This window comes from Pocillopora damicornis, chromosome 8 (genome assembly GCF_964200805.1).
Source record: "Pocillopora damicornis chromosome 8, jaPocDami1.2, whole genome shotgun sequence".
NCBI lineage: Eukaryota > Metazoa > Cnidaria > Anthozoa > Scleractinia > Pocilloporidae > Pocillopora > Pocillopora damicornis.
This window is the reverse complement of record NC_142677.1, coordinates 5,620,937-5,647,977: the sequence shown is the minus strand read 5'-3', so window position 1 is coordinate 5,647,977 and position 27,041 is coordinate 5,620,937. Positions and strand designations below refer to the sequence as shown.

The window sequence follows — 27,041 nt, the reverse complement described above, 5'->3', positions numbered from 1 at the left end:
ATATTGATATACTGCATGGTTACATATCTATTGTCATCCTCTTCAAATTTTTGGTTTCTGTTGAGGACTGGATAGAACCCCCGAAAAGGAACCGGAAGTGAATGAAAATGACCGAAAGCGTCCTCGTCATTGGGACAAAACGATGCAATTAACCCTTTAATCCCAAAGACTGACTATCAGCTAATTTCTCCTTGCGCCATCACGCCTGAATTCATCATTAAAAGTCGGTTATGAGAGTAAAAAAAAATGATCACCTACTAAAGAAACTCTTTGTCTTTAAATAAACTCTCCCCGTCAATAACCGGAAATTTGAAGAGCCAACGTGGTAAACGCGCATTGTGATGTCAGGAAATAAAGGTTAAAGGAGATACATGAAATTCTCATATTGACTGGAAATACCCAGATCCCCCTAAGAGAACCTTATGCTTCGTTGCATTCCAGTCATTTTTCCCCACAAATACAAATAAATTTTGATATTCTCTTACTCTTCAGTCTATTGCTTTTATGAAATAAACGTAACTATTTCAATTTCCTTTGAGTTATCAATAAGTCATTGACTTAGGTCAGTTATTTTGTAATGTTTGTTGTCCAAGGTCGCATGAAATCACGTCGTTTTCAAGCTTTGAGCCCTGGGCAAGGCGGAGGATTTGTCCAAATAAGGACGTCTAGTACAAAGGACGACAAGACAACTTTCGAATCAAAGATGAGCTGAACACGCATGAAAGAGAAAAATTTGATAATGAATGAGCCACTTCCGAGAGTCCCGAGCCTCTGTCTTACACGGGGGGGGGGGGGGGGGGGAGTAAGAAGACTTTACTTCGTTCGTAAGCTCGAAAAAAGTGAAATTTCGGCGCGAAAATAAAGACTGATGCATCAATTTGCAGTTTTTTTCAGAGAAAACGACAGAAAAGGTGAAGGAAATGGCGACAGTGAAATACTTTTTCATTATTCCTTGCGACAAGAACTAATTTTTTAAGAGGAAGATTTTCCTTTTCAACTCATTTTGAAGAGTAGGAGTTTGTTGACCTCAAAACTTAGCGCACAAAGGCAGTCATGTGCATTTTTCTTGTATCTCATATCTGGTCAGACCGGACTTTTACAGCAAACAGCAATTGGCAAAATATGAACTTCTTCCTGTCCGTGTTCAATCAAAATGAATATATGTGCATTGGTCTTGAAAAGAATTTGTTTAGGGGTAGAACGAAGGATTAATGTAAACAGAATTCATTTTTGCTGTTAATGCAACTAAGCCCAAATGTTCGATATTTCCAGATATTCAAAATGAAACCTTGCAACTATATCAGGATAATTTAAGTGCGAATTTGATGGGAAGAATTGATTTATTGTAGTTTTTCCCACTTTCATGAAAATGAAACGGAGGGGGGAAACGGAAGCAATGGAAGGAGAAGAAATCAGAAAAATGAGAATTTTGTAGTCCATGACTCATCGCGGTCGCGGTTTATATATGGGAGGGCCTCAATAAGATTTCAGGGTCCGCCGCCGCCGAAAAGGAACCACTCCCAACGATTGTAGCGAGTGATTCTCCTACATGTTGTAAACGGGGATTTCGACGAAAGAAAGTTGTGGACGCCGTTTAAACAGTACATGCAGTTTTCTGGGCCGGCGGTGATTTTGAATTAGCGGCGTTTGGAAGGATTGGAAGCGGCTACAGGCGTTTGCGGACGACTGAGCCCAATTTGCCTTGTAACTTTCGGCGCAACTTTCAACCAAAAATCGATTCAGAATGCAGCAGAACCAAAGCCATGGCGCGGGAGACCTCGAAAGTCTTAGGCAAGAAGCAGAAGTATTGAAAGCACAGATCAGGGTAAGTATTTGTGTTATCACTCCATAACAACCGGCCAACCGGCTAGCAAGTGGGTGAACCCACTGAACGAACGGATAACACATTGATCGCTTTCAAAACCGTGGTATTTATGGTTTGAGAAGCAGGACATCGATGATCTAAGTTGCCAAAAAGATCATACGCGAGCCTTGTATCGGTTTCACCTTGATGTGATCCAAAATATGTTCTTTTGAGACCGCTTTGTTGTTAGTGATCGCGAAATTTGTTCTTCGTTCTGTGGAGGTCGCCATTAGATTCTCGCGGCGAAGTGCCACGCGAGCTCTGACAATATTTCAGCATTGTCGTTCGATATTGTCAAAGGCAATCAGTATTTTGACGAGATGTGAAATATTTTCCACCATTCCCTTCCATGTTTCGTCTTTCCGATGTAATCTTATGTCTAGGAGCGAGATATTTCAGAGGAAAGTTTTCTCTCGCTTCAGTATTTATATTTATAGTACACACACTGGCAGATGTTGCAAGAGACCATTTCCATGTTTCTTACGAATATTGCATTCATTACGCTTGAGATCGCTACCAGAAAAAGGCTCCAAAGGTCTTGTTCCTCGTCTGTTAATGTGAGGAAAACTAGCTTTCTTAACTAAACGAACTGGGAGGTAAATTTTGCAAGTCGCATTTTGTGGTCGGAATTTAATGTCGACCATAGCAAGTTAGCACCGTCATCTCTATGACTCGAAGCAGCGAGATCATTAAACAGAAAAAAAAAACAGAGATGTTTCAGAAATGATGCTTGAGCCATAGTTTTTATTGATTTTTCGTTATGACCGTGGCAAAATTGAGTAAAGATTGGGAATTTTAAAAGGAAATGAAATACATTTCTTGAAATGGATAAGCCATTGAAAGTTCGTCTAGTTTCATCGTTGCTGCGGAGTTCTTTTCCAATGCTCCTCGATTTTCGCTCCATCTGTTGTTCTTTGGATAGCTTTCAGCAATTCTTGTCGAAAGGAGTATCAACTATGGGGAGCTTTTGCGGTTGTGCCGATTAAATTGCGAGTTGTGTTTTTTGCCTACAAGTTCAATGGTGTAATGTTCGAAATTGAAAGACTGACTCTCTTTGCTTCCTAAAGTCAACTCAAAACGGAAGCTTTACCTTTCGAACTCTCTCTTGCCATCTTTTTCGGGCAATATCACTTTTATAAGAGATTCTACAGCGAATGAAATTAAAGCCAAGTCAGCAAAGGCTCAAATATAACGCTTGAACAATGCTTTTCCTCGAGAAAAGATACAAACGTCGAATTGCTACGAATATTTCGACGATAACGAGTCATTTCTCAGTTCTTAAAATGGGTTGAGGTGTGTCCGTAAAGTTCCTGATCATATTTTTTATGTCATAGTTTTAATCAATGTTTTTCAATCTACCCTAACTTTTTCCACGAGCGTTTTCATTTTACAAAAAACCAGGCGAATTGCGAGCGATCCAGACGTTTGTTTCGATTGCAATGGCCCCCATGGGCGACCATCTTGAACGAAGTCGAACATTTAAACCGCACCATGGAAACTGTGAAACACACATTTGTTTTCTGGGGAAAGCTCCTGAGATGCTGCTGAAAAGAATCCCACTTTTGCAGTGTCCTTATCACTGAAGAACGAGCATCTTTGATATGGAAATATTATCTGACACGATTTCGTTCGTTCCGTATTGCACTTTCGTTACTCTTCTTTTTCGTGATGTTCTGCATATTTCATTCCTTCCTAGAGATATATCGCTTCAATAAAACCAACGAAGAAAGACTTTCAACGAAACGTTTCCTTGTATACAGAAAGTTAACTTTTGTGTAAGTTTCAATTTCTGTTGTCAAAAGGAGAAGTTGAGCATTTTCTGTAAACAAACCGGTTGGAAGTCCCTGTTGCTATAATTCAATGTTCAGGTTGTAATCTAGAAGCTCAATTTCAGTCTGTTTGATTGTATTGAAATCATCTTTTCTTGAAATAAATTTATATGTACATTTGATCCTTTGCTCATGATCCAAAAAATGCTGGCTTTTTAAGCCCAAGGGCAATGTGTTCAAGCATATCTCACAGGGCCTGAGTGAGACTGTTCAAATTAAGTTTTATTTTTACCACTTTGATACAGGTGTTAGTTCATCAAAGACTAAGTCGTATGATGTTACAGGTGGATGAAAGCCATTTGACCTTTTTCAATGTAATATATAGATAGTTCAACCCAATAACTGGCCCTATTTTCAACAGCATGCAACCAAACATAACATGGTCATCTTGAAATCTCTAAACTCGCAAGGGCTTATCATTCGCAGATGATTCGCTCTTGACAAGAGCTGTTTCTCTTTATATACGTATGTGAACTTTGTACCTTTAAGATTAAATGAGAACATTTTATTACTTCTGTCAAGATCATTCTGTACAAAATGCAATCTCACATATTTGTTAATTTTGTAAGCGCAGTTTATACCCTTGTGCCAAACATTAAGATGTGTTTGACGAGAAGTAATTTTAGTCTTACAATAGTCATTGCTGATGTTGAAAAGTAAGCTTGTGATTCTGTAGGTGAGCTCTCTGTGTAGTAATGCAAGTCTTCATATCAGTGAATACATCAAATATAAATTACTTTTGATATAGATGTCATGGTGATACTGAGAAAAATCTCACCCTATTCTGAGTTGCTAGCCTGTGTACCTCTGATAAGAACATTTTTTATGTTTTCTACATGGTGTTACATGGAACGCCAACATTTACGCAGTCCAAAGAATCACATATGAACCTTTTAAGCTGCCCCACAGTACATCGTGAGATTTATGTCTCTTTTTTTTCCAACAGGATGCAAGGAAAGCAGTGTGCGATACATCCCTGACACAAGTAAGTCAGTGTAAAAAACAAAAAGCAGTTGAATTTTGTTTAGTAAATACTATGTCTTATGCTCTTTGTATAACCCATGATCTGGTTATAACCTTTTTTTTCCTGTGACTTTGTTCTGTAATTTGTTGAATTACTCTCACTTTTCAGGTAACACATAATATTGAAGCTGTTGGTAGAATACAGATGAGAACTAGAAGAACACTTCGAGGACATCTTGCAAAAATATATGCAATGCACTGGGCTACTGATTCAAGGTATGTCAGTATTAATCCTGTAACTCTCAAGCTACTTCTAGTAATTCTTATTTTTTTTTTTAGTGTTTTTTTTTCCTTTTTGTTGTACTGAAAATATTTTGTGAATTACAATTACTGCTCCTTTTCTTTACTTGTCTTTTTCAACTTTTCACTTTGTTCTCTTCCTAAGAGTGATCAGCATCTAATTTCACCTAACAGTAATGCTGCTAAGTCATTTATTGAGATCATGAGAATAAAGTAAATGATCACAGACCTAAAAGGCTTTAATTGTTACAGCAATTCTCCCTGTCAATACAAGAGGAAAAATGTAGAGAGGAGTATAGAGAATATAGATACTGATGTAAGGGTGTTAAAGGTTTAAACGCTGCTGAAAATTGTTTTTAGTATGATATACCTCTCACCACTGCTTTCTTAATTTCAGGAATTTAGTTAGTGCTTCACAAGATGGAAAGCTTATTGTTTGGGATTCATATACAACTAACAAGGTAAATTATTACACCCACATGATAGTTTATACTCAACAAAAGAACGACTAATGCTTAAAATGTTTGCTTTGGAAACTTTTAATGGTGGCCAAGTTACATCATCAACTTGGTTGATAAAGCAAAATTATATATGAAATGAATGCCTGATTGGGTTTAAGATTGACTGCAGACTGTGAACAGAGTAATTTTCTAAGTACTACTACTACATTAACTTTGATTTGTCAATCACAATTATCATATGAATTTGAGGAAAATGTCCATTCATTTCCAAATCATTGGATAGTGTGGGTAATGTGTACCTAGAGTGTGCAAAGTTTTGTGAGGAAGTGATTTTGTTACAAATGTAGTTAGTAAAAAGTGCATGGACTGTCAGCACATCTTATGATTTCTGTTCACTTTTTAAAAGGTTGTCAAGTGGCACCAGGGTTTGAATGCATTTATGAGAACTTTCTGAAAATCACTTTTATCCTTAAACTTTGAAGTACGTTTGTGTGCGTACCATTTCCTACCTATTATGGCCTCATTTAACTGAAGACATCGACTTGTTTTCAATATGTTCTAGGTACATGCAATACCTTTACGATCCAGTTGGGTGATGACATGTGCATATGCTCCCTCAGGAAATTATGTTGCATGCGGTAAGTAATGCAGAGCCAATTTAATTGCAGGCCTTATTTATATTAAGTGACATTTGGGTGTTTCAAAAGAGAAATTAAAGGAGTTCGCCCTTGAATCCCTAGAAGTGATAACCATGCAACTTCTCCCTTTAATATCCACACATAATCCATCAAGTAATGATAGTGCTCAAACCTATTAGGCTGAGGTTGATCTAACTCCTCTTGCAACTAATTTTCAAATGAATCATGCAGCAGCAAATAAGGATAATCAACAGATCTTGGGATTAAAAGTGTACACCTTTTTCAAAATATACAATTATTTGGTTTTAGTCAAACAGGAGTGCAAAAATAGGAAATAAGGCAATTTGAATTGGATCTTACTAGGGTTTTGGAGAAGAAGAAACAGCTTGGCCTTTGTTGACCAAGGGTTGGATAGTGTTACTCACCAAACAGCTGGGCCTTGGACACCTGGGTATGGTCAGCATGCCCTGGGTTGTTATTAGAAAATGCAGTAGGTTTATGATTCGAACTGAGTAGATTTGGATCATGCTTGGGAGAGAGGGGGTTCACCCTTAAATTCACACAAGTGATGAACATGAAACTTCTTCCTTTAGTATCCTAGTATTACCCAGCACACAGATAATGAGAATACTCAAATTTATCTAACACCTAATTCTTTGAACTAAGTTATAAGGAAATTTGTAGCAGCAAGATGGGAGAATTGTCAGTCAGATCTTGGAAGTGAAGGTGAACATGTGTTGGACTGGTGTGCCTTTCAGGAAGGGGCAGTACTCCTCTTCACCTCAAGTGGTGTGGGTCTCTGTTCTAAAACAGACTTTGCCTTTTTATACTAATGTTTGGTTGTGTTTGATCAACAGGTGGACTGGACAATATCTGTTCCATATACAGCCTGAAAACAAGAGAAGGAAATGTCAGAGTTAGTCGGGAGTTGCCTGGTCACACAGGTGTGTTGTTGTTACAGTTTTTGTAAATGCAGGGTTTTCAAATTTTGCTGGTACGTGGTGCAAGTCACCAGCTACTTCAAGCATTTGTGCTGGGTACTTTTCGTGTTCCAGCACCTTTTCCCACAAGGACGCCATTATCGCAATGAGATAGTGCTCTGGCTACTTTACAATTTCCTCCTGCTACTTTTTTCCTACTTGAAAACCTTGTAAGTGTCCATCTTCATAGCAGATTCTTGACGCTAGATGACTTTTTTCAATGAAAGTCTTGCATCAATAGAATTCACTTTGTAAGAGGGACTTAAATAATGAACTTCATTCCCTTTACATCTAACCAGAAGTTGAGAACAAGTGGTGTCCTCAACATAAAGAGAATCTACAATTTGAATGAGTCCCAGAAAAAAATCCACCAACCTGTTAGACAACTGTGGTGTGAATTTTGTCACAGGGGTGAAAAATCCACAAGCCCCAGGCCATAAGACACAACTTTTTTTGCATGCCGAGTCAGAGAGTTTCACAATATCTATACCACTCTCCTTCCAGAATCTCCATATGCTATGTTTTTAACCCTTCAACTCAGGGGAGTGACCAAGATGTAAATTATCCTTAGTATCAGTATAGTATTAACCCTTAAGCCCCCTAAGAGTGACTAGCATCTAATTTCTCCTTACTATATCATCCCTGGATCAAGCGTGAAAGTCATGAGAATAGTGAAGATGATCACCAACAAAAGCAGCTCTTGATTGATAAACAAATTCTCCTTGTCAGCCTCTTTGGAAATGTATGAAGAACAGTATGGAGAATATCCATACTGATGTTAGGGTGGAAAGGGTTGAGCAGCCGAGAGGCAAGAATGGAGGAAAAAATTAACCAGTGAATTTTTGTTTAATCCAACAACAAATTCTTTGAACAGACATTTTAAGAAATGAATTGTAGGCTGTAAAGAGAATTTCCATGAAAATTATGAAGGGGTTAAAACATTTTCAGTTTATGCATGGTTTTTTCCCTCTTCTTTTGTCAGGTTACTTGTCATGTTGTCGTTTCACTGATGACAACCAAATTCTCACCAGTTCAGGAGATATGACCTGGTAAGACTGTGTAATTCAGAAGTAAATAGTCTTCCAAACTATAATTCCAGTAAATTTGTCCACACCATACAAGATTGCAAACTACTGAAAGTAGAAACAAAAAGTAGTTACTACACTTGGCCCATCTTTGAGTCACTTTTCTTGAAATTTCAGCTGGCGGCTTAACTTCCTAGCTACAACCCTACATACCAATCAGAATTATTAATATTTACAAGGAAATTTATGTTTGTTTTCAGTGCTTTGTGGGACATTGAGACTGGACAGCAAACAACCACATTCAGTGGTCATACAGGCGATGTGATGAGCCTATCACTCTCTCCAGATAGCAAATCTTTTGTGTCGGGTGCCTGTGATGCATCAGCAAAGGTATCACAGTCCAAGTAGTTGGTTTTTTTTTTTCATTTTTTTTTTTGGTTTTTTTTTTGTGTGGCTGCCTTGTTGTGATATATTTTTAAACGCTAGCCCTTAAAAAGCATGGTTGATGGATTTCGCAATTTAGTCTCACCTACACTAGACTTGACCATATTTGTCAGGGTTAGGTCATGAGTTCTGAGCTTGGTTACAAGATCATAGCATGACTCCACTCAGCCAATCAGACGGTTAGAAATTCAATAAACAAGCTCCAATTGTAACTAAATTACTTCATTCTTGTTCTTTCAGCTGTGGAGTATACCGGACGGCATGTGTAAGCAAACTTTCACAGGACATGAATCAGATATCAATGCAGTAGCAGTAAGTTTCAAACCAAATTTTTTAGCCTTCTTTGAAGTTAATTCTGGTTTTAGTGCCATACTTAATAATCTGGGATAGTTTGTAACTGTAAAACTTAATTTCGCCATTTAGTGTCGACCCAGCAGTAAGTAGATAGTTGACAAGAATAAAGACAAATGTTTACAAGAGGACATAGCTGCCTTCACTTGGGCTCAAGGGTTTGGGCCATTTGTCATACCTGTGACAAAGTTGAGCACCTTGCCAAAAGTCTTTACATAACAGCTAATACTAGCTTGTTTGCTTCAGAGAACCATAAATGGCTTATTCTTGTCTTTAGAGGTCATGCAGTTTTTTAGATTGTCAGAGCCTGTTAATCAGTGCCTGCCAAGATAAGGCCGGAAGTTCTTTGGAAGATAAACAATAATTGCAGGGTGATCTAAGATTTGGGCCTTTCCTGTGGAAAACCAAGTAACACGAGGATCATTAAATGGGTCAACACTCAATTCCCGGAGTTGTAAAAGAAATGAACAGCAGACAGTAAGGTAGATAACTATTAAGATATTGGGATTGAAAAGGTAAATATTTTGTTTTTGGTTCATTTCAGTATTTTCCCAATGGATATGCATTTGCAACAGGGTCTGACGATGCCACTTGTAGGCTGTTTGACATCCGAGCTGATCAGGTAATAACTTAATTGACAAGTTAGCCTGTGCAGGTTAATCATGCTTTAGGTTCCTTTTAAAACTTAGTAAAGGATTTGAAGTATTTGGTGGGTGTTGTGGTTTTCTTTTTTTTGATTCCTCATATGACTTCAAAGCTTATTATCTAGTGAAAACTAGATTGTTGGAGTCACGAGCAGAAGTGGAAGAACTCTGAAGCTTTCAACTCTGACAATCCAGTTTTCAGTGGATCATAGGCAATAGAGCTGTGAGCAGCACCAACAGTTTTCTTCAATTTTGTTGGTTTTATTTTAACTAGATCATATTGCTCTGTGCTTATGATCATGACCATCATAAATGAAAACCAGCCTTTGAAGACAGCTGATCTATTGTAAGATGTCTAACAAATCTCATTAACTAAACAATAATTCACTTGGTCTATCATAGGAGCTCATGGTTTATGCTCATGATAACATAATCTGTGGCATCACCTCTGTGGCCTTCTCCAAGAGTGGTCGCCTGCTATTGGCTGGTTATGATGATTTCAACTGCAATGTATGGGACACATTGAAAGGAGAGCGGGCAGGCGTTCTTGCTGGGCATGACAACCGTGTCAGTTGTCTGGGTGTAACTGATGATGGCATGGCTGTTGCTACTGGTAGTTGGGACAGTTTCTTGAAGATCTGGAACTAAGCTCCTCTTCCTTCTTCCTTATTCTCCCTATCTCTGAGAGCAAAGTTTTAGTGGTTATATTTTATACATTGTGATATAAGTTGTGGTTCTTATTGGACAGTGCACAAGTTTAAAGGTGCACTTGTCGATGTTGTCATTGCTCCCTCCACTAAAGCCATTGTATTTTAGATCCTACACTTTAAGAAACAGATTTGTGACACTTTGCTTACATCTCATGGGAGGGGCTCGTGGGGCCACCTTTGATCGCAAAAGAATGCATAGATTTTTGCCACAAAAGTTGCGCATTGTAACAGAATCACCTGTGTAAAAAAAGAAATTGTTGCAGAATAGTCTATAGGATAAAAGAGAAGTCATGATTTATGTGTTTGGTTTTACTTGAATAATTTACCCCCCAAGCCAATATGAATGAAACTTTAAAACAAAAGTCTATAAAAGAAACTACGAAAAATATTCCTGGGTACTAAAATGCGCACGTGTTGGTATCATTTTTCTCTTTACTTTTCTTTGTATCTGCGCTTGTCGCTCCTGTAATTGTGAATAATATTGACATATCGTGTTGACGTATCATGATGCTTAAGTGTAAAAAAGATTTAACTGCTTGCGGCAAGCCAGCTGGAGTGTTGGACTGGGCTGTTTTACTCTAACTTTGCATTGAAATTTATCGTTATTTCTTTAATCAATGCACAATACATGTAAAATTATATCTATTTTTCAAAGGAAACAAATTAACGAATGCAGTTAATCTCAAGCGGTGGGGATAAGTTTTCGCTGTCTGCACTATGTCATGTTGTAAAAGACAGTTGTGAGAAAATACTCCTCTCAAAAATAATTTTAACTCTTAAGCTTATTTCGCTTCAAAAACTTGATTCCAATTTTGTTACGGAAAATTTTAATTTCAATCTGGCTGCACCATTTTTTCGGTGTAACCTGCGCTCGTTGGACAGTTCCAGTGCAATTCTTCCAGCTTGTGGCTGCAGTCACTCCATAGCTAAGTAAATCATAGGGTTTGTAACTGTTAGCAGTCGAAGGCCAAGAGAGTGTAATTCTGGTCGTAAAACCGACTTTATATTGTCATTGTGAAATGTGAGTCAATAAAGATGAAGACTTCAATGTAGTCTGTGTTGGTGGATGATAAGTAAACTTGGTCACGCGGCGCGTTGCGTGACTGAAAAACAGTCGGGTATGTTCGACCGAGAGGAGAGAGGCTACGTGATGTGTTTTCTATTATGACTCGACGCTATTATTAAGACAGGTTTGGAGAGAACTTCCTTCTTATGCTTGCGTTTGTTTCCTTCTTTCCGACGTTCCAATCCCAGATTACTTTGTACACCCAATAAAAACTTGCTCATAGTGAAAGGACCTCTATTCCATATACAGCGTTTTCATAACGGAATGAAATAGTTGAGGAATGTAATATTCCTTTCCAGGTAATCTCTATGAATAACGCCCTGAAAAGCGTGGTCTGACGATTATAAGCACACCTGTTCACCAACAGAAAGGTGTGTGGACAGGTGTTAATCTGTCGGTGTACTTCAAATTAAGAATGCGTCACCAGAATATGTTGTTTTGGACGTTAGTAGTTCACGGGTATGTCGCAGTCTGGTAACCTGATGTTGACCATATGGTGACCTATTAATCAACTGTGAGGCTGGAGCTGTTCTTCACAATAACCCCTTTCCGCTTGTTTATCAATAGTAACTCAAACTGAATTTGAGTCCAACAACTCAGAATGGTAGGCAGGTAATTCCCCAATTACTGGAAGATGCTTCATAAACATCCTGCTGAAGTTGGAGGGTAAGATAACATCTTTTTAGGGACCGTTCATTATTCTTGTAGAGGGAGGGGGGGATATGTTGGAAAGATCCAAATTCCTTTAAGCCATCTCATCCAGGCCATGTAAATAGAAAGTGGCCTCCCTTCTTTACTTGGTATTTTCGTGAGGATCCCGCATCCCCACCCCGTCACCACACGTCTCTTCTCGTATGCCTAATATTGATCAAATTCGTGTCATTCAATCATAAAATGATTACTTTGCATAACAAAATCGGCGTATCGTGTAGACCAGCCACTAGTTTTTTGTCTACTTCTTGGTGTCTCTTGAGCAAACCAGTATTTTTAATTACTAAAAGTGTTTTTTTTTTCAAATGTAAGAAACTATTTCTTGAATTTGGAAAAATGATAGATTTTTTACAAATTTTGCCTTCATGGTAAACAAAAACATAACCGTTAAAAAAAATACTCTTCAAATGACTTTCCTACAGTTGTGAAAGGACTAATTTCTTGGTGTTACATCATGTTTGATTACTGCTTGGGTTATTGAAGTGACAAGTATTTTGTCAACAGAAAATTAAGTCTAACTAAATATTAAAGCTGATGGGTCTGGATTCTTTAATAACTAGAACTTGAGATGACAATGGAGTTTAGAGAGCAAACAGTATTTTTGTCAAGTTAAAATCACACAAAATATGATGTCATACATTGACATTCGCTAAAAATCACTTAGTTGTAAGAAAGGAAAGAAAACAATCAAATTAATAATAATTGCCCAATTTAGCATTACTTCTAAACTTCTTTATAAAAAGTTTAATAGCCCCCCCCCCCCTCTAGCCAATCTGAAATAGCCTGGATCCTCTCCCCTTTCCCCCTCCCCCACCCTGCCTCTACATAAATAATGACCAGTCCCTTAGCAATCATATTCTCCATATTGTTCTCTATACCTTCTCTAAGGTGCTGAAAAGCAGGGGTTTGTTTCACAATCAAGAGCTTCAGTCTTAAGGTGGTGATCATTTCCTTTATTCCTGTTACCTTAATGTTTGATTCACGAGTGATATTGCAAGGAGAAATTAGATGCTAGTCACAGGGGGTTAAAATAAATCATGAAACAAAAGAAGTAACAGTACAGAAAACATTTTATTTGTTGTGTTTTCTCTTCTTTTAACTTTATTTAAAATGCTTGTCATTTGACACATTGTCTACCACATTTATCATTCCAGCCATTGGCAAGCCATCTTGACAGAGCTTCACAATTCCCACTTCATTTGTTCTCATCCTGCCTTTTGGTTCATTCCAGAGGTTTGCGAAATTTCTCTCCAGCGTACTTGGCACCAGCTCCTAGTTCCTCCTCAATTCTGTCAAAAGACCAACAAATACATATTATTATTCTTACCAATCCCAGGACTGTTACAGGATCCTCTAAGCTGGCAAGATTACACATTCAAATTCTAAAGCAAGAAACTGTAAGTTCAAAGAGAACTGCCCACCATCATAGAAAATTTGTTTAACAAACTGTTGAACCCCACATGGCATGCAGAACTTCTTGAACGCTATCAAAAAGTGAACAACATCTAGAACATGGTGGTGCAAATGTACTCTAAGCTGAGGTCAAAATTTGGAGACCCAGGTGGAATGTACTCCAAAGAGACTAACTTCCCAACTTGACAACTAGTTTCTTGTCTGGTTAACTTAAGAAAGTTGGGGGAAAAAAAAAAAAGAATGTTGTCACAAAATGTTGTTTATTTTTGTTAGTCACACCTTGCACTGAAAACATATACACCAGTTACCTGAGAAGCTGGTTGTATTTGGCCAATCGCTCAGACCTACATGGAGCCCCTGTCTTGATCTAAAAAGAGAAAAACAAACAATGCAAGGCAAAACATCAGCCAGATTGTCAAAGCTTATTTTGAAGTCTATGCAAGATTATGTCTGTATGAAATCATTGCATAAAATTGTTTGAATATGGTAAGTAAGCCAGAAAGCTCAAGAAACCAGGCCAAGTGGTCCATCCAGCCAGAACTGATCCTGGTTTCCATAGCATGAAGTAACTAGGAGTAATGAGGTATTACCCTCCCCCCCCCCCCCTGGTTTGGGATACCAGTTCATCCCAAATACCCCACCAGCATTTTGTTAGGCTTTTGTTAAGCTTACCTGACAATTTGCCAGAACCCATTTATACTCCAGTAACAGGTTCAGATGTGTCAATCAATTTCATGTTAAAAAATTTTCCGAAGGTTCATGCTGACATTGAAGAATGCTTGGAAAATTTTAACTGAATAACTACCTGTCTTGCATGTGATCTCACAAGACAACACAGTGTCAACAAAAATCTAGCTACCTTCCTATTCTTATTTGCCTTCTTCATTCAAACACACTAACAGCCCTGGCTCTGAACTGTGAGATCACAGATATGTTGAGTTACACCTAGGAATCAAACTTTACCCATCGATTTTAACAAATGTTTCATTGCTGTCTTAGAATCTGGATTTGATTGCTTCATGTTACATAATCAGCTGAATCACCCATACATTTTGATTGGCCTCTTACTTTGAGAACAGACCTAAAGATGACATCATCATTGATAGTTTTTTGCTTCATTATCAAATAAAACAAATAGATTCCATGTAGCTGCGAGTCTGTTCACTTACAGATCAAACAAGACATCAAATAAAGTAAGAACATCAGTGACACACTCAGTTGTGCCTTGTGTGCTTCAGTTTTTCTCTTACCACATTTTGATGTCATCTGCAATCAAATACTGAACAGAAGGAAGACAAAATGGAATCTATTTGGTGATCTCACCTGTCCTGCGCACAGACCCACAACCAAATCAGCAATAAAAGTATCTTCTGTTTCTCCACTGCGATGACTCACCATAACACCCCAGCCATTTTGCTGAGCAAGCTTGCACCTGGTGATGACAAAAACAACATTTCTCACATCAGCCAAGCTATCTACACTTCCTCCTAGGCTGGTTGCCATTTCCATAGCATGAAGCAACTAGCACTGATGCTTCTTATGGAATGGATGCCAATCTTTCACAGATTATGTCACTGCATTTCATCAGGTTTTCTTGAAAACCTGCTGGTTCTCATTTATAGCACTGGGTGAAGAGAGGCAATTGGGATTTCAAGCCCAACTTTATTCACAGTCACCATTTTGCAATAGAAAATCAACAATATGGTCACCTGAAATAAAATTTTGGTTGCATAACAAAAAGACTGGACAAACAAGCAAACAAACAAAATGCAACAAACATAAAAAGAGATACTATACATACGCCTCAATGGATTCTGTGACAGAGCCAATCTGGTTCACTTTCAGCAAAAGGCAGTTGCAGGCTTTTTTCTCCACAGCCATTTTGATGCTGCAGTCAAGGAACAAAATATCAACATTAAACATCTTGCAAATTTGGATCAATGCTAAGATAGCAGTCATTAACCTTTTAACCCCGCAGATCTGAGTCTCCCCTCTCACTCCTACACATTTTCTGGTAAATAAGTTATCAGAATTTGTTGTTACATCAAGATAACAACTTCTACCTGTTAAGTTTGAATATTCTCATTTTAGCTAGTGGGATAATGTATAGATATTATAGGGAGAAGTTACATGTTGATCACCTCTGGGAGTTAAAGAGCTGATCAAAATTATTAATTAGTAGAGGTAATCTGCTGTAAACATCATGATGTTTGACCAATTTATTTTTTTTCACCAATTCATAAAAGTTGCAAATGTGGCAGATAAGAAGGGAAACCAAACTTAAGATAGCTACTAAACTTGTCATATGCCTTTGCTCTCAAGACCAGTAGTTCACATCACTCTCAGTATCTATATTCTCCTCACTCTTCTCTAGATATTTGCTTTGGTACTGACAAGGAGAATTTGTTTAACAATCAAAGCTTTCTAGGTTGGCAATCATTAACTTTATTCTAGTGATCTTAATGAATGATTTAGCAGTATTAGGGTTAGCAGAAATTCAATGCTGTTCACTCTTATATCAGTGAAAAATCGTGAACCATACTGCATTGCAGAGCTGTTTATCACTGAGGCTTACTTACCGTTTTGGGTTTGTCACTGTCAAGTCATCCCTGATAGAAGCACAAAAATGTACAATTTTACTTAACATGAAATATTTTACTCTTAGAAACACAAAATGCAGAGTATCAAGGTGGTTAGTTTTGATTTGCCAACAATTTAAACAAATATTAATAAGTCGAAACCAAATCAGAATTTTGTGCAACCTTCACTCTTACTAAACCAATAACCCAACTTTCAATTAACAGGTAGCTTTTAATCCTTAAATATCCAATATTTGATTGTTACTTCCCCCCTCTAGCTGTTACATATTTACTAGTAAATTAGTTATGAGAACTTGGTGTTTGATCCAGACAAAAACTTCTACCTGATAAGGTTTAATATTCTCATCACCTGACTGCTGGATACTGAATTAAGATTGTCATGAGAAGTTACATTATTCTTACTCCCTTCTGGGAGTTAAATTGCTAAGGATGACCTTGCCTAGTTAAATAAAATGTATTTGTAGATATCAAACCACCAACCAATTGCCTAGTAACTGATTATTTGAAAAAAGTCCCCTTTATCTCATAGGAACTATTGAATGCTATGTTCAGAGAAATCATCAATAGAGCAAACTTACCCAACAATTTGAATGCCTACTTTTCCTGTCAACTGACTCCAATGCTCCCAATCGTCCTGGTCAAATGCATCTTCAATGGACACAACTGAAGAGGAAAAGAGAAAAAATTAAATAAATCCACAACTTAGTGAAAAAAGATGCAGTGACTGTAACTGGTATTTTCACTGGCAGTAATCTTAGAATTTTATACATCAAGATTTAGGGGGTGTAGACTTTTTTAAAGAGCCTGATATCTTAGTCAGTAAGCTACAATTGATTATTCAATTTGTGTGATGCTGAACAACATGGGAAAAATAGAAGTCCCATAGAATATGGAGAGTAGTTTTGAAGCCATTTCTCTGTAGTGCTTTTGTAAGGCATTGGTTTTTCTTTTTAAGTTTATTTAAAAAAAACAACAACAACAGAGTAACAGGTCTACCTGGATATTTGGCAATAAAATCTTCATACATACTGCACAACTCTTCACCAGTTACCTGCAAGTAAAAGAGAAAAGGCTTGAGATGAAAATACACTCTTAACCCTTTAACCCTAAGAGTGACTAAAATCTAGTTTCTCCCTCTTGTAATACTGCTGAATCATTCAGTAAGATCATGATGTGAATAGAAGAAATGATTGCCAGCCTTGGAAGCTTTGATTGTTAAATTAATTATTCTTACCAATATCAGTGCAAATGTACAGAGAAGAGTATCGTTATACAGAATATGGTTACTGAATTGATGCAAGGATGTAAATAAAGGAAATGATCAGCGACCTAAGAAGCTTTGATCATTGAATGAATCCCTCTTGTCAGTGTCAAAGGAAATGTATAGGAAAATGCATAAAGAATAATGTCTATTGATGTCAGTGTGCATAGGGTTAATTAACAATGCATTTCAATAGCGAGCCAAATATTCTTTGCCAAGCCTTGTAAACACATTTATTCCTTCAAGTCAACAATTCTGAGTATCCCCAGCTTATATAGTTGCGAAAGATCTCCTCAGTCTATGCAATGACACCTACCCATTTTGAGGGATCAGATTCTGGGTTCTTGAAGTCCAAATCATATTTTCCATCCTTGTAGAATTCTATAAAAGAAAGGGAAAAGTACACTTCAACTTATCAATAAAAAAAAAATAGTATTTATTCATTTATATGATAAGCTGAATGATACACACATTTTGAGTGGTTCTTACATATGTTATATTAGTGGACAGATGCATAGATGATATCACCATTAAGATTTTAATTTATTATCATATAAACTTAATAGATTCCATGCTGTGATGTGTCTGTACAGTAACAGATCACAAAAGACATGAAAATGGAGTAAGAACCTCAGTGACACAGTCAGCTGCACCTTGTGTGCCACTTTTCTGTTCTTACTGCATATTGATGTCATCTGCGATCTATTACTGTAGATAGTGTCACTTAAAATAGTATTAGAAGAAATTATCTATTTAAGGATTTACCCTTAAAAAGTACAGTTCATGGATAATGCAATTTAATCTTGCATGATGTTTACTCTCATGAAGGGCTAATGCTAAAAATGTCAGCTTTGAAACTCTTTACTGTGGCCAATTTATGCTATCAACTCAGTTTATAATACTAAATAACCGTAAATGGGTGAGGATTAGGGTTACATGGAGGATTTTTACAAATAAGCAATACGGCCAATAACTAGTTTTGGTCGCTCAAGGCTTGATACTCAGACAACTACCATGAAATATGATTTTTTTTAAAAATAAACAATGGTTGAATATTTAATACAAATGTGGGTAAACATTTATCTCACATTACCCTTGGACCACACAACCTGAGTAATAAAAACACTAAAGCATACTAATAGTTGCCAAAAACAGGCCTCTATCATTTCCTGTACTTGCCATGGCAGTTAAAACACTTGTGGTAACAGAATTTGCCATTACAAGGTCATTTCATACATCAACAACTGTTTTTATACCATACCTGATGCAGCAACATCCATGCCGATTTTGATCTTACCAGTGTAACCAGCTTGGGCAATGGCAACATTGAGCAACTCAAGACCTATGAATATCAAATAAAAACCAAGAAGGTCATAGGAAGGCCTGAGGTTCCATTCCTCAGAGGTTCCATTCCTCAGAGTTTTTTCTTTGTTCCATGCTCATGATAAGATTAAAAAAATTGTTCTCTATTTCTTTACTGAGCCAAAAAATGCACCACCTTTTTTAGTCCAGTTTACAAAACATTGAAATTGCTGATCCCAGCAGTATGCAGGACATGTGTCATATAGGAATTCCTGATGGGTCTTGCTCACCATAGAGTCTAAGGCTTAGTGGTAGAGCGGTAGAGCATAGAGGCATAGAATCTGAAAGTCTAGGTTCGATATCTTTTGGGGACTTTGTCCCACCCTTGTGACAAGATGAAAAACATCTTTCTCTAAAAACAAGACTGGTTGATATCTGGATAACTGGGTGGAATATTACTGAAATAAAGCATGTGGTTTTGTTTTTTTTGGAGTATGTGGGGGGGGGGGGGTGGGAGGGGAGAGAGAGGGAAACATTTCTCACCTTCTCTGTTATCCTGAATGTTTGGAGCAAAGCCTCCTTCGTCACCAACATTAACAGCTGTGAGGACAAAAACATCAGTGTGTCAAAAGGTGGTTTAAATCTTCAGTTGTTACCATCATTGTTGATAACAATGTGAAAAAGTAATAGGTAATATCTCCTCTCAACCCTAAAAACCCTAAGTATGACCAGCATCTAATTTCTCCTTACAGAAATACTGCTGAATCTGTCATTGAGATCATGAGAATAAAGGAAATGATCACAAAACCTAAGATGCTTTGATTAAACAATGAACTCTCCTTTGTCTGTCCCAAAGGAAAAGTATGGAAAAGAGTATAGGGAATATGGATACTGATGTTAGGGTGTAAAGGATTAAAACAATTTTCAACATCTTAAATTAATGGAAAATGCACTTCTTTCTCCAAAGGACCTCTTGGTTAAAGATACAAATTTCCATCTACAGAGGGCTCTTCTTACTCACCATCAATTCCATATCTTTTCTTCACCACACTTTTCAGGTTCTGATAGATTTCTGCGCCCATTCTCATTGCTTCCTTAAAATTACTGGCCCCTAAAAAAACACCAAATACATATTCTTAAACTTTTCTAAGTTGAAACCCATTATGAAATGCCAGCACTTGCCCTGGCTTTTACTTGAGTTAAGACTACCATGTCGCATGAAAATTTTTCTGATTTTAATTTTTACTTACTATTTTTACACATCATTTATGTGTCAAAATAACTTCCTACAGAAAACAACTCCACAAATAAAAAGAAAGTTAAGTTCTAGAGCATAACAAAGAGATGGCAAAAATTAGCTCCATGGAGAAATTTCGGCCACCTTGGATTCCAAAGAGTCATTCCCACAAAACACAAAATATCATAATTAAATTCCTAAATAAAACCGATACAGAATTTTCAAGCAACATGCAGTGTTCTCCCTTACTTCAGGCATAGCAAGAAAACAGTTATTTTTAAACGATTAGTCTTGACCAATCCTTTCACCTATTGAATCTTCAAGAGTTCCAAGCAATTTTAGGTGATAATAAGAAATACTAAAGGCCATAAATTTTACTAGTTACCACATGAAAAGGAGAACACTGTACATAAAAAATAGCTACTAATAGCTCCAAATAAGTACCACCAGGGAATACAACAAGTTTCCCTTACATTTTATTCTACCTTTTCATACTCCTGCAGGAAGAGAGCCATGATTGTAAAATCTGTAAGTGTCTAACCTGTTGGTAACAGCATAAATTCCTGCATGGCAAGTTTATTCCCAGCATGGCTTCCTCCATTGATAACATTAAATGCTGGAACAGGAAGAATCACCTCCTTGTTGCCTGCCAGGTCTGCAATATGCTTATACAGAGGTACTCCCTGAAACAAGGACAGCACCTGGTTAAACTCACTGCCAATTAATAAGCTCTAGGGGTGAGGGGCTACGTAATTCTATTCTAGTAGGTAGGTATCCACGAACTTTGCTAACAGGGACCACCTAACAAAAGAAACTTAAAAACTTCATATTAGTCATGGAGAGAGGGCCCACATGCAAAACAGGGTGACTACGAATCCTGAAAGCATTTTTGGACTTTCTGCGGATAAGTCCACAACATCCTCACGTCCATTTAAATGTTTCAGTAAGAATTTAATAACTTGTCTGTTAACTGTGATTAGAAACATGGCTGGTAACTTTCATTGAAAATTCACTCAATCTTCATAAATTTTCCATTTCTCTGCATCAGTAAGAAAAGCAAAAAAAAAAAAAGCAATTTGTTTTTAATCCAGTTGTCAGTGAAAAGGTTCAGAACCACAGGAAGATGGACACATTTTGAGAATGATCTTGCATGACTTAACTTCGGCTTTTAATTGTAAATAGAACATTGTAAATTAACGTTTATCTTTTGCAAAGAAAAAAGGGATACTCAACAGTGACAGATGCTCTTTACTGACCTTGTGTACTGCTCCTGCTTTGCAAATTGCCAGTGAGACTCCCAGGATTGCATTTGCACCCAGCTTGGCTGAAATCGATACGCAATAGAGTCAATATGGTTTGTTAAGTAATGAAATTAACTTCAATATAAATTATGATCAGATTTCTCCCTAGGAAAGAAGATCCCTCTAGAAAATGTGCTCCCAACATGTGGCTTCAAAGCTCAGTTGATGATAGCACCAAGTAGCATCTAAGAGACACAGGTTTTAACCCAATCGATGCCAGAATTTTTTCAGGCTTCCTTCCTGCAATTGCTAAAATTGCAGCTAATACCTGCAAGAATCATTACTCTGCATGATTTTCATCCATGGGTCAAATGAAATTTACTTCTAATCATTAAAAATTATAAAATGTGGTTTACAGAATAAGGATGGAGGCATCACAAAAACAAACCACTCACAAGATATAAAGGGGGTAAATTTCTAAAGAAACTGTGATGACTATGGTGCTGTGTCGGTGCGAGAGTATAAAAGGATAATTGAGTATTACAGGGCGTGAAATTGCACCCAATACAGGCACCAATGTGACTAAATTTTTCACTTTGGCGACCAAATCCTGAAAATTAGTCGCCAAATTGGCAACTAGAATGCTTCATCATAACCTTACTTAGAGATAAAGTGAATTAAATTGGACATCCTGGTGTCCAATTTGTTGCACGTTAAAGATCTTTTTCCTAACTTAATTTTGGAGAGTCTATCTAGAACGTTAACAGCATTAAAAAAGGTTTTATTTGTCTTTAAAAATGGCAACCAACTTTTTTTGAATTGGCTACCACTTTGAAAAATTTAGGAGCCAAGTGGCTACCAGAAAAGAAAATTAATTTCACGCCCTGTATTACCAACTGAGTCACTAGACACTTTAATCTCCCTAATCATTCTGAGTAGCATATAGTGGTTTGTGGCCTTTCCTTACATCTGAACAGTTTGGAAACCCACAAAACTCTAGTTTATCTTTCAAATTGGCACTCTTAATCCCCATGGTATTAACAAGTACTTTTCATACAACTATTTGTGTTTTCTCATCACCATATTCCCACAAATAGTATATCTCTATTTTCTGAGTAATTACACACAGACACAACCCAATTGATACACTCACAAGATAGCAAGTCATATCAAAATCATTTATAACAATACAAATATCATATGTGAACAATATTTACATTTGTTGGGAGTTCCATCCAGCTCCAGCATTATCTTGTCCACATCCTCTTGCTTTGTCACATCCACATTCTAAGTATTGATAATTTTAGAACTATGAGAATCTTGGATTAATGTCAGTATCTGAGCAACTGCACATTTACCCCTCCCCTGACTGTTGTCAGGTTATGGGAGGGATAGGTATGCAGTTCCTCAGATACTGACATTGAAATTGTAACAAAATATAAAAAATTAAAATGTATTTATTGTTACTATGAAATTACCTTTGCAATAAGTGCTGGCCCAATGATATTATTGACATTCTCAACAGCTTTAAGAACACCTAACACAAAAACAGAATTTCTTTTTTGATTATTCAGATTCCCAATAAAATAAGAATTTAAGAGAACACAATTGATCAAATACTAAAAAACATGAATAGTAAAAATAGACCTTGTAAAAAATTATAAATAATAGTTACTGTAAATCAATCATAAATATCGAATTTATCTTTAATTGACAAGAATTGAAAGTTTCTCAAGCATCACACTAATTATGATGGTATGGTTCCCATGCCTAAACAGAGACTTTTATCATTCTCATTAATAGTCATTATAATTTACACCAGAAATGTCTATTACCAGATTTATATTTCAATGACAATAATTTCCCTTAGTAGTATTGCAACTGTACCATTTATATTGTTGAATGTTAATTTACCTTTTCCAAGAAATCTTTTTGGATCCTTGTCACGAAGCTCTAAAGCTTCATGCACTCCAGTGGATGCACCAGATGGAACAGCTGCACGAAACTGCCCTACAACAAAAAAGTATAATGTATTTTGTAAAATAAACTCTCACAAACCAAGAGGTCCACTAAACTTTGAGCTCATCACAACTTCTGTATCATAAAGTGAATAGGAAGGAGTATTGCTACACTACACTGGCTACACTGTGCTTGGTTGCCAAGCCTTTGAACAGGAATGAGGCTATGGGTGACCTTGTTATGATACAAACCTTGCTGCTTTTCAAATGCAAATTATTTTGGTATCATGCTAACTAGATACTAGTCTCTATCACAGCAATGTCACCTTCAGCCTCACTCCAAATCAAAGGCTTGGCAACTAAGTACACAACTGTAAAATGGCCTATTGCAGTGTCTGATAACTCATCAAATTTCCCTGGCAGCTTGCAGGTATCTTTTGTGTGTTGCAAGACATATTGATTGAGAGATGCTTCTTGTTTTTATATAGCCAAGTAAACAAAGAAGATGGTTGACTACTCATGTTTCTCTCTGAGCTAGTTTCTCTACCTACATTCCTCTATGTTATACAATAAGACGATACAATGGTACCCACCCACAGAGACACCTGGGTAAAGGGAAGCTACCAGAGAGGAAGTTTGTGGTATAAGAACACACCAAAATGAACCTAACCGAGGCTCCAACCCAGACCTCTCAAACCAGAATCCAGAGCTCATTGGGCCTTCTCACCACCCACATTTGTACAATTAGCTCTGGAATATTTATTTGTTTTAAGCAAGAAGAAGACAAAGGAAGTCTATATGTTTGTTTAATACAAAATTAGGGTTTCTGACAAGAAATGTAGTTGTGGGAGAGTAGTGTAAAAAGAAATTAAAGGATATTTCCTAAATCTGAGAAAAAATAGCTTATACCATTGAAAGTTAGTCAGAAAATCTTGATGAGTAACTGAAGAATTCTGTTGTCCAAGCTACCTAATTAACATCCTAGCAAAATGCATACTGAATGTTACAGCCAGGAAAGTTACAGGTGATTATTATTGCACAATGATATATCTGAATAGTGTGACCAGAAGTAAATTCAATAAAAATATGACATAAAAATGGCAGGCATATGGTTTTGAAGGCCTGAAGAGACTCTTATTATTGGAGAGGTCTAGGTTCCCCTGGGAAATTTTGAAGTTCTATGCTCTTGCAGTTGTGCTTTGAGGTCTCACCAAATTTATCTTGCTTTGTTGTTCCTCAAATTCTCAACTACTTTGAACAAATTTCAAAATAATTTCATGTAGATTAGGAGCACAGTGATGTTTGTGCAAAGGCTACAAATGGGCAGCCAGCACAATAGATCTACTTGCTACCCCATTGCTATTGAAAACCTGTTCTTCCAGGGAAGAAAACCAATTATGTTACAAATAACTCGTATCTAATACTTAAAAATGCATACCAACTGCCCAATAATAATTACTCACCTTTTGATGTTGTGATATCAACCTCAACACTAGGGTTTCCACGGCTGTCAAATATTTCACGAGCAAAAATCTTGCTGACACCAGACATTTTTCCTACAAAAAATCAATTCATGATAAGTTTTTCTTTTAAACCCTAAAATACATCATTATGTCATAAGCTGTAAAGAGAAAAATTATTAAACTTTTTTTCATCATTACCCAAAAAATATGGAGGAAACAGGAAAATAAGAGACAAACCCTTTACACCATGACATCATAACATCAATATGCATATTCTCCATACTGTTCTCTACACATTTCCTGAGGTGCTAACAAAGAGAATTTGTTTAACAATCCAGAGCTTCTTCAGTTGGTGATCATTACCTTTATTCGTAGGACATTTATATGTGATTCCAGCATTAAAGGGTTAGCACACAAAAGCAGAGAGAGAGGAGAATTTTAAAAAGGGTGAAAGGAAATCACCTTCTCCAGCGAGGGCAGGGGTGGTGGATAAATAACGTCTCAAAGCGTAACGTTGACATGAGGATAATACAATTCTTCCCACCAAGGTCTGGGAGGATGTTAGGAAAATCATTCCATTCAGCACAACAAACACTTGGGTACAAATTCTAAATCCAAAAAGAAATTATCTTGATACTGCTGCAAACTCTCCCCTCCCAACTAAAAAAAAATTATGCAAGAGAGAGATATAGAGCAGATAACACTATGATTGATTGCTGGATGTTGTTTAATTAATACAAATTCATTATTCAATAGATAACCCACATCAAATATAATATATAGATTTAGCCAAGCCTAAAAGTGGAGCTTGAATTTTTTTTCCCGCACGTCTCAAGGGCACATGCATTGCTCCAGCCAGGACTAGAACCCGGGTCATCTGACTTGGAGCCCAGTGCACTGACCACTGGACTACTGGACAAAGCCGTGGCGTTGGTGTGCCCAAGGTACGGTTAACCACGCATGTTAAAAGTAGCACCTTGTATGGTCGGAGGGTCATACATCCAAATTTTTTTCGGCTTGATGGGTTACTACTATTTTGTATAATTATGGGGCTACGCTCTGAAAGCTCTGCCATAACACATATCACTGACTTAGAAAGATTTACTTGGCCCTGCTTTTTCAGACAGCACATCACAAACTATAGTTAATTAAAAACACCTGATTTATAAGACAACTTTTAAAGGAGACCGTTCAATTCAAAATTACAATCTGTAATATCTAAGATAGGAGGAAAAGTAATTTCTGCACCATTAGCTTCAGTGATTCTGCAGTTTTTGGTTTTTCCTTTTTCTTTTCCCAAAAGTGTAATGATCACAGTTAGTGGGATTTGAATTAAAAACATTTAAGATCATCTGCAATCATGTTATTTCCTGAGCTTGGAAAGAGAATAACCCTGTCAACTGCAGCATCCATAATAATGATAGAAATGAAAAGGTGTAAATAAATAGAAGCTATTTAGTATGGCTTAGTAACTTCCTGATAAAGGTTACATCATCCAGTATTTTTTGCAAGATCCTAAGGTTTTAAGGAGTGGTGAACAAATTAAATAAATTTAACTTTGCAAAGCAAAATGAACAAACTGTATTCTTGAGTATACCTGATTTATAAGGTAACTTTTAAGGGGGACTTTTTTATTCAAAATTACAATCTGTCATATCTAAAATACGAGGAGAAGTAATTTCTGTACCATTAGCTTCAGTGATTCTTCAGTTTTTTAATTCTTTCCTTTTTCTTTTCCCAAAAGTGCAATGATCACAGTTAGTGGGATTTGAACTAAATACATTTGAGATCATCTGCAATCATGATATCTACTGAGCTTGGAAAAAGAATAATCGACTGCAGCTTCCACTAAAATGATAGTAATGAAAAAGTGTAAATAAATGGAAGTTATTTGGGATGGCTTTGCAATTTCCCGATAAAGGTTACATCATCCGGTTTTTTCGCAAGATCCCAAGGTTTTTGGGAGTGGCGAACACATGAAATAAATTTAATTTGCAAAGTAAAATGAACAAACTGTATTCAAAGCCCCTGAGCAGACGTCAGAGTTATTTGTATAATAAACAAATAAAAGCAATGAAGGGTTTTGGAATGTAAACGTGCAGTGAATCAGGTGATCTCTGTCTTGTGATCAAAGAGGAAATGGAACGCTCCATGAACGTACACTTGAGCTGCAGGTTGACAATTTAAATGACAACACAAAAACTCGTGTTTCAGTTAAGACTACAAAAGGATTTATTTAGCTGATCGAAGAAATACTTAAATTGTTCCCAGGGAGGGCTCTGAGGCGTCAATGGAATCACCCCTTTGAACTGTCCAAGAAAATGCAAAAAATTCTGACCTACCGTGAAAATCTTTCGGTAATAGACATAAACGCTCGTCAATAAGAACACATGTAAAAAGTAAAAATTAAACTTACCGTTGACAGAGCCTGTTTTCAAGATTCACTGACGGGACAAAGTGAATAATCTAGCATTTGCGTGGAGACTAATGAACACTTCGATACTCCAAAAATAAAGCAAAAGATACTATTGGCCAAAAGAACATTAGCCTTAAGATGAACCAATCAGAGGTATTTTTATA

At 36.9% G+C, this 27,041-nt stretch overlaps 2 protein-coding genes across 3 annotated transcripts; one reads left to right on the top strand and one right to left on the bottom strand.

Moving 5' to 3' along the window:
• Window positions 1-1,591: 1,591 nt before the first annotated feature.
• LOC113664223 (guanine nucleotide-binding protein subunit beta) lies at window positions 1,592-11,257 on the top strand. The gene is made up of 11 exons (XM_027179816.2): window positions 1,592-1,825; window positions 4,640-4,678; window positions 4,826-4,932; window positions 5,354-5,417; window positions 5,980-6,055; window positions 6,913-6,999; window positions 8,018-8,084; window positions 8,321-8,450; window positions 8,745-8,816; window positions 9,400-9,477; window positions 9,902-11,257. The coding sequence occupies exons 1-11, from the start codon at window positions 1,745-1,747 to the stop codon at window positions 10,145-10,147; spliced, it is 1,047 nt and encodes a 348-aa protein (XP_027035617.1). The 5' UTR covers window positions 1,592-1,744; the 3' UTR covers window positions 10,148-11,257.
• A 1,781-nt stretch (window positions 11,258-13,038) lies between these two features.
• LOC113664229 (alpha-enolase) lies at window positions 13,039-27,012 on the bottom strand. 2 transcript variants are annotated; one of them, XM_089214389.1, is made up of 19 exons: window positions 26,878-26,973; window positions 24,924-25,069; window positions 24,462-24,554; window positions 22,955-23,050; window positions 22,519-22,577; window positions 22,258-22,327; window positions 21,056-21,123; window positions 20,341-20,482; window positions 19,584-19,673; window positions 19,106-19,162; window positions 18,522-18,602; window positions 17,577-17,641; window positions 16,996-17,050; window positions 16,578-16,662; window positions 15,979-16,008; window positions 15,201-15,287; window positions 14,723-14,831; window positions 13,708-13,766; window positions 13,039-13,275 (listed from the first exon to the last, which is right to left on the bottom strand). In XM_089214389.1, the coding sequence occupies exons 2-19, from the start codon at window positions 25,033-25,035 to the stop codon at window positions 13,209-13,211; spliced, it is 1,425 nt and encodes a 474-aa protein (XP_089070515.1). In that variant the 5' UTR covers window positions 25,036-25,069; window positions 26,878-26,973; the 3' UTR covers window positions 13,039-13,208. The 2 variants fall into 2 exon arrangements, with proteins under 2 accessions (XP_089070515.1, XP_089070516.1); XM_089214390.1 differs by lacking the exon at window positions 24,924-25,069 and having other exon boundaries at window positions 26,878-27,012.
• Window positions 27,013-27,041: the final 29 nt, after the last annotated feature.